This window comes from Pinus tabuliformis, chromosome 6 (genome assembly GCF_031772625.1).
Source record: "Pinus tabuliformis cultivar Carrire ecotype Pingquan chromosome 6, CPIR1, whole genome shotgun sequence".
Taxonomy (NCBI): Eukaryota; Viridiplantae; Streptophyta; class Pinopsida; order Pinales; family Pinaceae; genus Pinus; species Pinus tabuliformis.
The window spans coordinates 1782559327-1782576564 of NC_142292.1; the positions used below are offsets into that span (position 1 = coordinate 1782559327).

The 17238-nt window shown below is 37.4% G+C and overlaps 1 protein-coding gene and 2 non-coding genes across 3 annotated transcripts; 1 reads left to right on the forward strand and 2 right to left on the reverse strand.

Moving 5' to 3' along the window:
- The first annotated feature begins 1477 nt into the window (after window positions 1-1477).
- Window positions 1478-3062, forward strand: LOC149266116 (uncharacterized). The gene is made up of 2 exons (XM_089394959.1): window positions 1478-1967; window positions 2059-3062. The coding sequence occupies exons 1-2, from the start codon at window positions 1486-1488 to the stop codon at window positions 2141-2143; spliced, it is 567 nt and encodes a 188-aa protein (XP_089251085.1). The 5' UTR covers window positions 1478-1485; the 3' UTR covers window positions 2144-3062.
- Window positions 3063-12685: 9623 nt separating this feature from the next.
- On the reverse strand, window positions 12686-12759 carry TRNAT-AGU (transfer RNA threonine (anticodon AGU)). The gene has a single exon. It is a non-coding gene; the product is annotated as a tRNA-Thr (tRNA).
- A 301-nt stretch (window positions 12760-13060) lies between these two features.
- On the reverse strand, window positions 13061-13142 carry TRNAS-AGA (transfer RNA serine (anticodon AGA)). The gene has a single exon. It is a non-coding gene; the product is annotated as a tRNA-Ser (tRNA).
- Window positions 13143-17238: the final 4096 nt, after the last annotated feature.

The following is a 17238-nucleotide window of genomic DNA, read 5'->3' on the forward strand; positions in this document are numbered from 1 at the left end:
CAAATCAAAAGCATAATAGGAAATGGATTTTCATTAGGATGAGTGAAATTCTCAACTACTTTGAATGACTAGAACTCATGACCTCATGTATAATAGGAAATGGATAATTTATTTGTTTTCAGGACTCAGCCACTTCACGTCGTGCCGTATGTTGGAATGTAGCCTATTTATTTGTTTTCAGCCACTTCTCACGGTGCTGTATACAGGAGTGGAACTTTAAAATCTGGATCTCAGTACTGTTCTATCTGAAGGCATAAATCCTGCAATCTAGATTCTAAAGGATGCGGCGAATAGGTTCTTGACGCATGCATTAACAAATCAAAAGCATAATAGGAAATGTATTTTCATTATGATGAGTTAAATCCTCAACTGCTTTCAATGAGAGCCGAATTCATGAACTCGTGCATAATAAATAGGAAATGGATAAAAAAAAAAAATCAGGCTTCAGCCACTTTAAGAAGTGCCATATGCTGGAATGTAGCCTATTTATTTGTTTTCAGCTACTACTCACAGTGCCGTAAACTGATGTGGAACTTCAAAATCTGGATCTCAGGTACTGTTCTATCTGAAGGCATAAATCCTGCAATCTAGATTCTAAAGGATGCGAGGAATAGGTCTCGACGCCTGCAAAAACAAATCACAATAACAAATCACAATGGGACAATGGGCTTAAAAAAACTTAATAGTTCAATCCAGAGTTTAATTTAATTTGTGAGCATGGTCAGAATATATATGTGGGAACATTTATTAAAAGAAAAGCAAAGGTGTTAGTGGGCACAGTTGAGAATAAGGTCACATCACTTTAGATGTGAAATTGTTAGTGGAAGAACTTCAAGAAAGATTTGGGAACATTTATTAAAAGAAAAGCAAAGGTGTTAGCGGTCACAGTTGAGAATAAGGTCACACACTTGAGAATAAGGTCACATTACTTTAGATGTGAAATTGTTAGTAAAAGAATTTCAAGAAAATTGGAAAAGAGAGAGTCTAGATTTTCTGGAATAAGAATGTGGTGGAGATTGAATAATACTTTGTCATTATGTATACAGCATATAGCACTTTGTCATAATGTAAACAGTATATAAAGATATCCACATTCAATATGAAAATAATCTAAAAAATTAACAACCTACCCATAAATTACTTTTAGTCAAAACTCATAACTAAATGATAAATTAAGATTGTTATTATCTGGATCCCTTATATTGTTCAGCAATGTCCGTCATTAAAATCATTCATTTCCTTTCAAAAGCATAATAGGAAATGGATTAGGATGAGTTAAATTCTCAACTGCTTTCAATGAGAGTCGAATTCATGACCTCATGCATAGTACGGCTAATTAATTTGTTTTCAGGGTTCGGCCACTTTACGCAGTGCCGTATGCTAGAATGTAGCCTTAGACGATGGCTTTGTTTTCAGCCACTAGGGGAGGGTCGCCATTACATGTGCGCCCTCCCCGCCACGTCAGATAACCACGCGTAAAAGCACATGGAGCCGGTACGACACCTGTCCACCGTGGAGCTCCATGTGTTGGCTACCTTATCAACCCATAAATCTTTGTGTTCGCGCCATTTCACAGGTTCGTTTGGGGTCATTGCTGCGATGTATGAGTTTCCCTTTGTGTTTCTGCTCGGGGCCGGTTGTTGGGCGAAGCCCCCCGCCGATTATGGCACGGGACGGCCCCGGAACCTGCGCACTTCGTCGTTTATTCGTGTGCTGTTTGAGGCGTTTGTTCGGTTGACAGGGTTTGTGGACCTGCGCGCTTCGCCTGGTATGCAGGTGCTGGTGCGAATGTTTGCTGGAGTTTCAGGGTTTGTGGTTGGCACAGCGCTTCTCCTTTTCTTGTGCTTTTCCGCCTGGAGTTCTTGGTCGTTCTGGAATGTCAGTTGTTTAGCATTTCTCTGTTGCTGGTCTTATTCGACGATTTTGTTGTTTGGGGAGGAGTCGGTCGCTGTTTTACTGAGCTCGAGGTCAAATGGTGTTTTGCTGTCAATTTGCTGTTTTGTGGTGGTGTTTTTGTGGTTTTCAGTTCCCTAATATATATTTTTCTTCTCGTTGCAGGTGTGCAGAACGTCGTTGCAGGTGTGGAGAAGGTCTGGCGAGCTCCAGGGAAGGTGGGGGAGGTCGGCGACCATGTACCCGGTAGGATTTTAATCCTACCAGCATTCTCTGTGTTTTTCAACACAACATCTCTATTTTTGGATATTTTGTAAACTTTTATGGCATTTTATGGCATTTTTTGGAGGATTTTTTTCCGAGGGTTTAGGGTTTATGGGATATTTTGAGCTGTTTGTTGTTGAAGGTTTAGGGTTTATGGGATATTTTGAGCTGTTTGTTGTTGAAGGTTTAGGGTTTATCTGAAATTTCGTTGTTTTCGCTGTTATCCTAGGCCGTCCCATGCTATCCTCGGCCGTCCGGTGCCCTCGCTGTTATTTTTGTTGTTTTCGGTGCTATCCTAGGCCGTCCCGTGCTATCCTCGGCCGTCCCGTGCCCTCGCTGTTATTTTTGCTGTTTTCGGTGCTATCCAAGGCCGTCCCGTGCTCCTCGGCCGTCCCGTGCCCTCGGCCCCCGAGCAGAAATACAAAGGGAAACTCCTACATCGCAGCAATGACCCCAAACGAACCCTCTAAACCCTCTGTCGCTGCTCTCAATTGACTTGCATAACTTATCTTCTCCTCGTCCGTGAAAGCTTCTGTCAGGAACTTCACTTTTTGTATTTGAAATGAAGCCTCGAAACCCTCTGTCGCTGCTCTCAATTGACTAATTTGAGTATATTTACAGTTTAAGCAAATTTGGGGTTTGTTTGGTTGCGCTGAAAATAACAAATTCTTTAATGGCCATATGTATGGGGCAGTGTAAGTCTACCATTGCAGTTATTTAACTATGGAGGAAGAGAAGTCCTGTTCGTTTTTGGAATTTGTTGGAATTTGTTACTCCTGGTTATTAATTTTGGTGCTTTTTGCTATGTTTTGCAATATGGATATCCTGTATACACAGTCCTTTTTGTTTCCATGCTGACGTTGCTCTCAATTGACTGATTTGAGTATATTTATAGTTTAAGCAAATATGGGGTTTTTTTTGTTGCGCTGAAAATAACAAATTCTTTAATGGCCATATGTATGGGCTACCATTGCAGTTATTTAACTATGGAGGAAGAGAAGTCCTATTCGTCTCTGGAATTTGTTACTCCTGCTTATTAATTTTGGTGTTTTTGCTATTTTCCTGAACCTGATGTATATGTTTTGCAATATGGATATCCTGTATACACAGTCCTTTTTGTTTCCATGTTGACGCTGCTCACAATTGACTAATTTGAGTATATTTACAGTTTAAGCAAATTTGGGGTTTTTTTTGGTTGCGCTGAAAATAACAAATTCTTTAATGGCCATATGTATGGGGCAGTATAAGTCTACCATTGCAGTTATTTAACTATGGAGGAAGAGAAGTCTTGTTCGTTTTTGGAATTTGTTACTCCTGGTTATTAATTTTGATGCTTTTTGCTATTTTCCTGAACCTGATGTATATGTTTTCGGACCTCTGACATTTTCCTTTCCTCGAGATGTCTCGGACAGTGGCTGTCATATGCCACCCTTTTGTATCTTATGATGTTTTTTATATTGTCAATATAATCTGTGATGCTTTTTTCTCTGAAAAAAAAAGTTCACACATTTTACAGTCGATTCCAAAACCGGTTACTGATGGTTACAGAGATAAGAGAATAAATATTTTTAGTAATGAATTATGTTCTCATACATAAAATGCATTTCAATAACTAACCCTTCTCGGGCTCCAACGACAAAACCTTACTGTATCAGTGACTTTTCATTTTAATTTAATTAAGGACGTGGATCATGTAAATGAGCAAATATGACTTATTCCTAGGTCCCGCTGATTCAGTTGTTCACTTCAAAGTTCTAATGTAAATTAGTATATGATATAATAGTTTACTCATTGTGTGAATATCTGAAGTAGTCTCTGTTTCCAGCCCGTCTTAGGGTTCACTGACTAGCTATTACAGAATACAATGGGTAGAAATTGCTTTGTAAGCATTATGGTTGAAGCATGAGCTATCAAGTTGAATGATGTTCCTTTTGATAACGGTCCACTTATTGGAGCCATAAGTGAGTTTAGAGCTTTGTACAGTGCTGCAAATTTGATGCCTTCAATGTTGAGATCGAAGGCATAAAAAATACAATGTATAAAATGCTCTTAGAGAAAAGATCATCCAAAGATTAATGGGTTGAGTGTCAAACCCATCTCTCCTAACATCTGATGTCAAAATTTATTGACCACATGAAAAGCCATTGAGCCATTGAGGTGCGAACTGTCTAGCCATTGAGCCATTGAGGTGTGAACTGTCCACTAAGTAGAAGAACCGAGACATATTAATATGGAACCACATATAGAAATCGAAAGAATGTTCAATACGGGATGATCAAGAGTATCTGTCTCAGGGTTTCCATCTGATTGTGAGGGAGTTGAGTGGACAAAGCTATACTTCTCCCTCCTTCACTTCCAGCGAACAAGGTCATCCCTCCAATTGCTCCCAAGAATGGGGCTTGCACATTCAGTGGCCTTACTGTTCATTTTAATTTAATTAAGGATGTGGATCATGTAAATGAGCAAATATGACTTATTCCTAGGTCCCTCTGATTCAGATGTTCACTTCAAAGTTCTAATGTAAATTAGTATATGATATAATAGTTTACTCATTGTGTGAATATCTGAAGTAGTCTCTGTTTCCAGCCCGTCTTAGGGTTCACTGACTAGCTATTACAGAATACAATGGGTAGAAATTGCTTTGTAAGCATTATGGTTGAAGCATGAGCTATCAAGTTGAATGATGTTCCTTTTGATAACGGTCCACTTATTGGAGCCATAAGTGAGTTTAGAGCTTTGTACAGTGCTGCAAATTTGATGCCTTCAATGTTGAGATCGAAGGCATAAAAAATACAATGTATAAAATGCTCTTAGAGAAAAGATCATCCAAAGATTAATGGGTTGAGTGTCAAACCCATCTCTCCTAACATCTGATGTCAAAATTTATTGACCACATGAAAAGCCATTGAGCCATTGAGGTGCGAACTGTCTAGCCATTGAGCCATTGAGGTGTGAACTGTCCACTAAGTAGAAGAACCGAGACATATTAATATGGAACCACATATAGAAATCGAAAGAATGTTCAATACGGGATGATCAAGAGTATCTGTCTCAGGGTTTCCATTTGATTGTGAGGGAGTTGAGTGGACAAAGCTATACTTCTCCCTCCTTCACTTCCAGCGAACAAGGTCATCCCTCCAATTGCTCCCAAGAATGGGGCTTGCACATTCAGTGGCCTTACTGTTCATTTTAATTTAATTAAGGATGTGGATCATGTAAATGAGCAAATATGACTTATTCCTAGGTCCCTCTGATTCAGATGTTCACTTCAAAGTTCTAATGTAAATTAGTATATGATATAATAGTTTACTCATTGTGTGAATATCTGAAGTAGTCTCTGTTTCCAACCCGTCTTGGGGTTCACTGACTAGCTATTACAGAATACAATGGGTAGAAATTGCTTTGTAAGCATTATGGTTGAAGCATGAGCTATCAAGTTGAATGATGTTCCTTTAGATAACGGTCCACTTATTTAGCCTTTTTCATGCTCAACTTGATAATGAGAGCAACTTGATAATGAGTGCTCTCAATTTCTCAAGTGTCCCCTCAATGAATAAAATTATTAGTGGCTTTTTCACATTTAATAAAACTTATTATGAGGTACATTGCCTCCTCATTGATTTCTGTATTTAGCCTTTTTCATACTCAACTTGATAATGAGTGCTCTCAATCATAATAAGATTGTCTGGTCATTTGATTTCTATATTTAGCCTTTTTCATATGCAACTTGATAATGAGTGCTCTCAATTTCTCAAGTGTCCCCTCAATCAATAAAATTATTAGTGGCTTTTTCACATTTAATAAAACTTATTATGAGGTAGATTGCCTCCTCATTGATTTCTGTATTTAGCCTTTTTCATACTCAACTTGATAATGAGTGCTCTCAATCATAATAAGATTGTCTGGTCATTTGATTTCTATATTTAGCCTTTTTCATATGCAACTTGAAATGTTATTATTGAATCCCCAAACATCGCAGCAATGACCCCAAACAAACCTGTGAAATGGCGCGAACACAAAGTTTTATGCAATGATATGATGGCCAACACATGAGCTCCATGGTGGACAGGTGTTGTACCGGCTCCATGTGCTTTTACGCGTGGTTTTCTGACGTGGCGGGGAGGGTGCACAGAATAACTTATAGAAATAGTTTTATCATAATTAATATTTTACAGAAAGACATATTCCATTGAAAATTTCTTATCAACACACAGTTAGGTTGCCACAAGAAATCACTACTAGGTTGTTAGCCAAAATGTTTCTTAGGACAAGAAAAAGATACAATCTAGTGTTCTAAGCCAAAATATTTTTGTGACAAGAAAAAGATACAATCTAGTGTTGTAAGCCAAAATGTTTCTGTGCCAAGAAAAAGATACAATCTATCCAAAATCCACATCATAATGTGGTTAGAACCAAAAACATATGGCACCCCTATTCTTTATGGCCCTGAGAATCTTGAGTGCCAAAACTCCCCGAGTTACCTTCTTGAGCCAGGTAGGTTGGCCTACCAGTCAAGGGCTGATTAGGAAATGGTTGATTGATGCCATATGATTGATTCCAATTTGCAGCTTCCAACCATGGAGGTACTGAGTACCCATACCTCACATTTTCCCTACTGACCCCTGCATTAAGTGGAGGTGTGTAATGAGCATACAGAGAATTGACACCAGCTCTGGTAGGAACAAGGCAAGTGGGTAAACCCTCAGTTTGATAGTGGGGCACTTGAATGTTTATGAGATCTTGGAATAATGGTGTATTGTCTGCAATGGAGTCCAATGAGTTTGAAATAATCCTGGTTTCATCAGCTATTCTTGTATCGTTGATCATCCCTTGTTCCTTTTCAAGCATTTGTTGTGCCTTTCGTTTTTCCTTTTCCTGTCTTGCCATTTGCTTTTGTTGGTCCTTAACTTGCCTTGCTTTATCTCTTTCAATCCGTTCTTCTGCTCGACGTTGTGCTGCAACAATCCATGCTGCCTTCTTCTCCTTGACTATATCCTTCTTTTTCTGTTTTAATTCTTGCATTTCAAATTTCTTTTTTTCTGACTCAACTAACAGGTTTATATAGTCCTCTGAGGTGAGTAACTGTGAGCTTCGGCCCAGACGAAGACTACCTGGTGCACCTTGATTTTTTTTCATTGATACTCTCTCTACTGGTAGCTTTAGGAACCGTCCAAGTGTCTTCTCCACCCCTCCCACCTGCATGTCATTGCTTGGTACTTCCCTTTCAGTATCTGTTGGAACTGATTGAACCATATCATTATCTTCATTTGATGCCTCATTATGTCCTTCATCTTCTTCCATTGATCTATTGTCCACAAAAAAATGAACAATTTCACTGTTCAATTCTACTGGTTGTGAGGGCATGTTCATGCTTTCTTCATTGGTTGCTGAGACACTATGTGCATTCATATTGATCATTGCTTCTGCTAGCCATGAAGGTGGGGTTACTTGGCTTGGCAATGTCAATTGGTCATTGTCAACTGCATGTTCAACAATATCATTAGCAATATCAGCAACAGGAATTTCATTTTCTTGAGTTGGTGGAACAATCTCCATGTTACTAGGAATTTGTTCATTGTTATATTGTGTTTCACATACAGTTTCATCATCTTCAGCATATAAGTGTCCTTGAGACAGGGAAATCATATTGCCAGCTGCAACAACATCATCTTGGTCATCTACTTCTTGCACTTCAACACTTGTTTGGACATTCCCTTCTTCCTGACCATCCACATGAAACGCTTGGCTACAACCAGTATCATGCATAAGAGCATCATAGTTCAGTGGCCAGATTCCTGTCCTCCTAAAGCCAGCCTTGATATTTGATGGTGTCAAAGCCCTTTTAAAAGCTTTACTTGCAAGCTCTGCTAGCTCAAACCTTTTCACCTCAACCCCTGGATTCTTTGCCATCCATGCAGCACGCTCCGACCTGAAATAGTTCTTGAAAGGGCCAAACACACTAACATCAAGGGGTTGCAGCCTATGAGTGGTATGAGCGGGCAATGTCAACAGGTCGATGCCTAAATTGTTTGCTTCCTCAATTGTTTGTACAGCCATGTGGCTCCCATGGCCATCTAATATCAAAAGGTGTCTGTTATTAGGCGAGACGCCACCTGGTACCGATGCAGCAAAGTGAAAAAGCCAACTTAGAAACAGTTCTTTAGTCATCCATGCATGGGGATGTGCAGCCATGCATGCACCTAGTTCACAGTTCTGTATATAGTTTTTCAGTTGATTTTTACCTTTGAATAGATAAAATCCTGGGATTGAAGTACCAATTGCATTAACACAACATAAAATAGTTATCCACTCCCTGCTCTTGGGCAAAATCTTTGGCACATTTCGGCTCCCTCTCTTGGCAATTACCCGCATGCCACAATTCCTCCCTGCCTGTAAACCTGTTTCATCACAGTTCCATATATGGTCTGCTCCATAAGAATGTTTATCGTAAGCACTAGAAAGTGTGTCATAGAATTTTTGCACAACTGCAGGGCGCAAATTTAATGCTCTGTCTCTGTCAAGGCCCTCAGCAGTACGCAATACAAGTTCTGGATGCCTTTTTTTAAACCCAAACCACCATGATTTACCAGGAAACCCATCTTTGAATGGGTTTGGCCTCCCTTGACAGATTTGAGCAACTGTTGATTTGAGTTGTATCAACTCTAGCCCATGTCCCAGTTGGGCCATCTCTTTACACCACTCAACCACCTCGGCCTCCTCCTCCTCAGTCATAACTGTAAGAGGCCCTCTACGTTTTGTATGAGTCAGTCCATTTATCCAATAATGTATTGATGAGGGAGGAATACCATGTTTTTTTGCAGATGCCCGAACTGAGTATCCATTAAACTCTATGTCGTCAATTGCAACTAACATTTGTTCTTTTGTCCATCCTCTTATAGCACTGATCTTTTTAGTTGAGCTTGCCCCTTGGACTGTTGTTGATGGTGGTTCTGTGGCTGATGCTGTGTTAACATCAGCGGCTGTCACATGGTCATTTTCAACAATGTTCCCTGGTGCATTGCCGGCATTGACATCAGCTGGCCTGTCATCATCGGACGATGTGCATCGCAGCTGCGCACCCCTTGTCACTCTCCTACCACTTCTCCTTGTACGAGCAGAGTAACTTCCTTTTGCCATAGATGCAACAACCTGTAAAATTATTGCATGCATTTAGACATTAAAATATATGTCAAATTATGCTTTATTACTTCTGCAAAAATTACTTTTTCTCTATTACAGGAAATTATCAACATGTATGTTGCATTTAGACATTAGAATATATGTCAAATTATGCTTTATTACTTCTGCAAAAATACTTTTCCTCTATTACAGGAAATTATCAACATGTATGTCACTGTTTTCATATATCATTTTCCATTTACTTTCAACAGCTTTATACAGCTAAACCAATGAGGTATGTAAACATGTATGAATTACGTCATTCTCCTTATATCTGTTAAAGATTAGGGAATACAGGTAATAAGTAGGTCTATTCAATATGTACTTACCTTATAGAGTAGAGTGTAATCATTACTAATGGTTGAATCAGTGCCATAAGTAGAACCATGGAAATCAAAGTAATGAGGAAACAGAGCTTGTTACATTAGGATATGCGTATACAGTGATTACAGTCTATCCATATGTATTACATTAGGATATACATATACAATGATTACAGTGTATCCATATGTATTGATTATGTATTAGAACACAGTAGTTATGCAATTAGAACACAGTAGTTACATATGACTCTTTCTAACCATGCTTGTTTACCTAATTGTGTTTTCTCATTATCTCAAATCTTACAGTCATCTAATCCAATAAAGAGAAATGGTCATCCGCTCGGGCTTCCATTCTAAGAAACCATTCCTCAGTTCTATGGTCCATTCATCAGTAGTAGAAATTCACTTATTTGCATTCTTTCGACTCAATATCAAAATTTTTGCTTTCTCAATAGCTTCATGCTTCTGAAAATACATGTCTTTCGATTATGTTTCAATGTCTTTCGATTATGTTTCAATGTGATGTTTCAATGATGATTGTCAAGGTCTGAAAATATGTGAAAAATTACTAAGTTTATCAGAGTCATTAAAGTTACAATTCGTTTTTGTTCTATGTTTTAACTCATTCTGCATAGAACCCAAGCCATAATAATCGCTCAATTCCTGTAAGCTAAGCTTCAATTCCTGTAAGCTAAACAAGCTATGACTACAGTACTAACTGCCTTTTTACTACCTACCTTTTTTTGCATTGCATCAATCTTGGGCTGGAAATGGTTCGAATGCTGGCTTTGATTCTGATGCTATTCAAGGTTAGACTCGGTCTCCGATTGGATATGGCTAGGGAGATGAAACTATATAAGGAACAGGAAGGGATGTGGGGATTGCTTGCTTGGAAGGATAGCGAGTCATGTTTCTTCTTCCAGTGATTAGCTATTGGCTATGACTACAGTACTAACACGACATACGTAACCTCTGTGATATGTAAGCTGTAATCACTATTACATTTGATTCTATGGTCTCCTAGGTGTCATAGACAATCGGTTTTACTTCAGTTTAATCGAGTTTCATTGCAGTCATTTATTTTTTATATTTTTCATATAATTTATTTAGTTATTTTGAATATTGTGAAGAACAATCTCTGCTCCAAGATTTCTCTCCATTATCTGTGACTTAATTTACAGAGCTGAGTTATGTAAATCCCCATTCCTTTGGTCCAACTTTTACAACTTCGTATGGCTCGGGCTCTCCATACCCTAAGGTCTCGAGCTCAACGAGGTGAAAAGATATGAAGGCCAATAAGACGGTCATCTGCTATGTTACTTATAATTGTGTTTTCTCATTATCTAAAATCTTACAGTTCTATGGTCCATTCACCAGTAGTAGAAATTCACTTATTTGCTCTATGTTTTAACTCATTCTGCATAGAACCCAAGCCATAATAATCGCTCGCTCAATTCCTGTAAGCTAAGGTGTAAGCTAAGGTTCAATTCCTGTAAAGTAAACAAGCTATGACTACAGTACTAACACGACATACGTAACCTCTGTGATATGTAAGCTGTAATCACTATGAAGCTGATGATATAATAAGCTAGAACACATACATAAACTCTGTATAAAAAAGGTTAACTGTAACTGTATAGGTTAACTGTCACCCTATGGACAGAACTGTAATGTAAGAAATCTGATAAATGAAAACAATGAAAACAGAACTGTAAGAAGAATGAGTTGTAATTCATATAACTAACTTGAATATATTGGCCACTGTTTTGTGATGTTGTCTTCAAGTTTGCTGAATAGTTTGAAAGCATAAGATGAACTTCAACAGTGGGTGGACTTCTTTTATAGTTTTGGGGACTTGATTTTAATTGGTGGACATGGATGCACATGGATTGCAATGGCTTCATTTTGAATGTGTGGTATGGATTTAATTTGATGTGATCTAATGGTTGGGAATTGTTTATTTGTTGATCCATGTGCTTTGATCTGTTTTAATGAGAAATAGAGTGAGATGGGTGTCATTTATTGCAGTTATTGGGTCTGGGTATCATTTATTGAACAAAGTGGATTTAATTGTTATTGGGTTGGGTGTCATTTATTGAACAAAGTGGATTTAATTGTTATTGGGTTGGGTGTCATTTATTGAACATAGGGTGTTTAGCTGTTGAACAACACAGCAGTTATGCTGACATACATTCCTTTTGTTATGTGCAGGTAGGCATATTTATTTGGGATGCAAAGTTGCAGTTCTAATGAGTGGGGGTTGAAGTGACTGCTGTTTTGTACTTCTGGAATAGACCAGTTTGGAAGCCTTTATGGCTCTAGCTGTTTTCTACTTGGGTCAATATGTTTTGCAATATTAAGTAATAAAATACTATTTATGGACAGTTGTGGGCCCAGTCAATGTATGGGTGATTTTTGGACATAATTTAATACTTATTTATACATAATGTTATTTATTTCTTTCTAAATTTTGGTTTCAAAAGTCTTAATCACTGGTGGTTTGGTGGGACCAGTATTATATCAACCACTGGTCCCTGCACAACATTAGGAATCTCTCCCCTACTCACAGAAATAGTCTATAACGCGACTTTTCTTCTCACATTTCTTCTCACAGTGCCGTATACGGGAGTGGAACTTTAAAATCTGGATCTCAGTACTGTTCTATCTGAAGGCATAAATCCTGCAATCTAAATTGTAAAGGATGCGGCTAATAGGTTCTTGACGCCTGCAAAAACAAATCAAAAGCATAATAGGAAATGGATTCTCATTGAATTAAATTCTCAACTGCTTTCAATGAGAGTCGAACTCTTGACGACTGCAAAAGCAAATGAAAAGCATAATAGGAAATGGATTCTCATTGAATTAAATTCTCAACTGCTTTCAATGAGAGTCGAACTCTTGACGACTGCAAAAGCAAATGAAAAGCATAATAGGAAATGGATTCTCAACTGCTTTCAATGAGAGTCGAACTCATGACCTCATCCATAATAGGAATGGATTTTCATTAAAATGTGATAATTTTCAACTGCTTTCAATGAGAGTTGAACTCATGACCTCCCGCTTACTAAACGGGTGCTCTAACCAACTGAGCTATGAAAGCAACTGGCAGTATCAACTGAGCTATGAAACCAACTGGCAGTAAACATTTTGTAACAGTAAAATGTTAGAGCTATGAAAGCAACTGGCAGTATCAACTGAGCTATGAAACCAACTGGCAGTAAACATTTTGTAACAGTAAAATGTTAGAGCGTATTTGTAGCACCCTGACGAGTACAGTTGAATCTGGCAAAGAACAGCCAGTGAGAGTGACGAAATTTTAACGCACGATTCAAACAAGCTACTCAGCAAAACTCAAACTAACTAGTTACATATGAAGAGCCAAAGGCAGGAGAACTGGAAAACGTGGACGGCAGGATTCGAACCTGCGCGGGCAGAGCCCACATGATTTCTAGTCATGCCCGATAACCACTCCGGCACGTCCACATTGCCGTTAACTATGGTTAAGCATCACTTCTAATTGTAATATTAAATTGATTAAGGTATACAAAGGAGGATTATGTCTACGGATGGAGCAGACCGTATGGATTGTTACTGACTTTAATTCTTCAATCTGTATCGCTTTTATTACAATTTATTTCAATAAAGTGAATGTGCACATGTATTTCCTACAATGAATATTTATATGTCTTTGTTGCTTCTAACAAACACACATTCTTTCTTTTCACTCGATCCACTTTTCAGAATGTTGGAACTTTCGTTGGAAAAGATGAGCTTTAACGGAATGAAAAGCATAAATATTTTAGGTTGTTCAAGTTCAGTGAACTACACCAAAAATTATGCTAGTCCTATTTCTAAATGATAGATGACAAGGCTTGAAGTTATTATATTAAATATGTGATTATATTAAATATTTTAAATGATAGATGACAAGGCTTGAAGTTATTATATTAAATACTTTATTATGAATAAATGAGTCGCAGAAGTAATGGGTAATTATTTCTTATAAAGAATTATTTTAACATTACACTGTGATGACATAAAAATTGGTTTACAATTTCTAAAGAAATTAGTAGCAATGCTTATTCCTTATCGTTCTAGTCGTTGATGGTAGCTTGCAAACTCCAAAACGTGATAATCATACCTAGCATCTGAAGCCAATAAATAAATTATATGAATTAGATACTAATGGATATCATTTACATTTAAGATAGAGGGAAAAGTATATGGTGTCCACTCAACATATATGGTAAAAGTGGAAAAAACTTCATATTTCTATATGGGTAAGGAAAATCCCAAAAAATATTTTTATTTTTTATTTTCCTTTTTAAGATGATATTTAAAATAAATTTTAAAATGGTTGGGCTATAAAGTTAATCAACATATAGTATTTTTGTAATGGTTAATTAAAAAGAATTATATTCTATTTCTTCACCTCTGTGAGTATCACCCAATGCAATGAGTGTTAAGTGGGCTATCCAAAAATCATGAGAAATTAGTCAGTTACGACTATTTCTTATGGAAATGGTCATAGATAAATGACTTACTTAACGCAGTTGAATCCCAAAAAATGATATCTAATATAATGCACTGCGAAAACCCCCAACACTTAATTCAAAAGAGTGAAGGGAATTCTACTTGAATGGTTCATGAGGCACAATACTTGCTAAGGTTTTGCAAATGGGGTAGCAAGCTAAGTGGGCTTGATTGTAGGGAATACTCCACAGTTAAGCGCGCTTGAGCCAGAGGCGATCTGGGATGGGTGACCTCTCGGGAAGTCTTGGTTATTGGGTGCAAACCCCGGAAGTGATGATTGACGCTATGTGATTTATTTCACTAGTTTCAATCCCACTTCTTCACCCTTGTGAGCATCATCCGATGCAATGAGTGCTAAGTGGACTATTCAAAAATCATGAGAAATTAAGTGCTAAGTGGACTATTCAAAACTCATGAGAAATTAGTCAGTTACGACTACCTCTCATGGAAATGGCCATAGATGAATGACTTACTTAATGCAGTTGAGTCCCAAAAAATGATATATAAAATTTATTACTCTTAAAAAGTATTTCAACGATATTTATGTAGAGTATTTACATATATAATTATAATTACAAAAATTTAATAATAATTTGAAATTGATTTCTAAATTTTAATTTATAAATGAAATTAAAAATATTAACATATTTTTCTAAATCATTTTTATTCTTTATTTTAAAAAATGTGAATATAGGATGGATTAGCACTCTCAAATCAAATATATAACATAGATATAGTTGATATGTAGTATAGTAATTAATTCATTTGCAACAATCAAAACATAAAAATATTGATTCTAACCTTGTTAACTAGGATGAGGTTTGTAGTTAAAGGAACTTTACTAAAAAAAAATTGTAGATACCACATAATATATATTATTTGGTGCATAAGAGTAGACATAAAAAGTGAATAACAACAAAACTATGTTGAATGACACATTCAATGCAATAGATGCAATTCACAAAGTCAAAATCCTTCCTTGATACTTGGAATCCAACATTGAACTCACAATAAAGAAGAACTTAGTTCCCTATATTCAATGCATGATTCTACTTGCAAACCTTTTCGAAACGAACCAAAGCAAATTTTCTACTAAAGTCCAAGGTTGAGGTTTCTAAAGCGCAAAACCCAGTTAGGGTCCATATAGCGTTCCAACTACGCTTTTTGATTCATTATTAACACTTTTGGCACTGGATTTTGCACTCCTTGAATTTGATATTAGCATTTCAACACTAGATTTGTAATTTTCAAAATAGATATTAACACACTTAGAATTTGATTTTGCTCTTTTGAAAATTGATCTTTGTACTAAGAATTTGATCTTTTTTCAGCACGAAAAAAACGCTATATATTTATATTATATTCATTGTTTTTAAATGATATCAGCATACATGACTCGATTTGATAATGCACTTACATAGACTGTTGTGTGGATTTCTCCACATCTTGAGATTTGGCAAGATTGTATGAAAGATGTCCTGCTTATATACAAAATGTTTTTGATGGAGATAGAAACATATGATCACCAAATATATAAAACAAAATGATTTCCATGACAACAGAAAATATATATGTTCATACCTTTGTTGTGTGTTATGTCAATGTATGGCCAAGTATAGAAAACATACCAGAATAATTCCATTGATAAAGAGTTATATACCCGGGAGGCAAAAGTCTTAGATCTGGAAACAGTTGCTTGTTGTTTGGATCTGCATCCTCCATACGCCTTGGGGAGAAGTTAGGCCCTTTTTGGATAATGCATCAACTTTCTTGTTTTTTGTTCTAGCAATGTGTGAAATAGTATAGTTCCTCTTGTTGTTCCATAAAGCTGCAATCCTGTCCAGCCATCCAGCAAGATGAATGTTTTTTATGTTGCGCTTTGACAAAACATGATCAGTTATTAACTTCGAGTCTCCATAGATTTGTAAATTTGGAATTTCAAGTAAAGTAAAAAAGGAAAGGAGACCCGCTAATGCCACTGCCTCCGCTTTGTTGTTGGATCCCGGTCCAGCATTCCAATGTATTTCAAATGCCTGTTCATCTGCTGTCCTGATGAAAACGCCACATGCGCACATCCCATGTTGTGCAGCACTGTCGAAGAAAGCACATGGAGGAGTCGTGGACACCAATGTCGTGTGTCTTCTATTATTCCTGTTCCTGTTGTCTGTTGCCAAATGACTTCTCCCTTTCGTGTTCCTGTTCTGTCCGGACGTATCTAGGGCGCTATATAGAGATAGGATAGATGTAACAACAGAGGAGTTGGATTCCACTTTTGAATTGAAGACCCTGCCATTTCTCCATTTCCATATAGCCCAAATGGTCAATAATGGGATGGGCCTCCATTCTTTGTTCATGGTGCTCCATTTTTTGAAAGCTTCAAGAATTGAAGGGAAGAAGCAATGAGTGAAACCTTAGTGAGCTGCTAGATTTTTCCAGATAGGCTGCACCTGTGGGCATGTGAGAAATAGATGTATATTGTTTTCAGAGTTGTTTCTACAAAGAAGGCAGATTGCAGGCCCATGCCAATTTCTTTTTTGTAAATTTTCCCAAGTGAGGTTCCTATTGTGGAACACCAGCCATGCAAAAATTATGATCTTCGTGGGGCATCCCGATTTCCAGAAAGTAGGAGGAAAGATATCTCCAATATTACCTGCCTCTGAGGTTAGAAATTGCTGATATATTTGTTTTACCTGTATTGCCGAGGATCCACCCATGCCCTTCCATATGAGAAAGTCTTTGTCAGCAGAGCGAAAAATGCCATGGGCATGCAATGAGAATAAAACATCATTCCATTGAACCTCCAAGTCATCCCGGAGCTGTAAATCATTCGTTGTTTTCCAAATGGGAATGGCTCCCTCCCATTTACAAATGGCGTTGCCCCAAAAGAAAATACCTCTGTTGTGAAGCGATTTCAGCAAACGAAGGGATATATGAATTTTCCTAGCCCCTCTAGCAAGTTCGTCCCATCCAATCATGATATTTGCTCATGTCTGGAATTTCCAAATAAGGTTTTGCCTGAAAAATGGTTCCAATTTCCTGAAGCCCC

Coding starts and splice junctions, on each gene's coding strand:
- LOC149266116 (XM_089394959.1), top strand. CDS start 1,486: ATGGAGCCGGTACGACACCTGTCCACCGTGGAGCTCCATGTGTTGGCT. Junction 1,968..2,058: donor GCTGTTTTACTGAGCTCGAG/GTCAAATGGTGT, acceptor TTCTCGTTGCAG/GTGTGCAGAACGTCGTTGCA.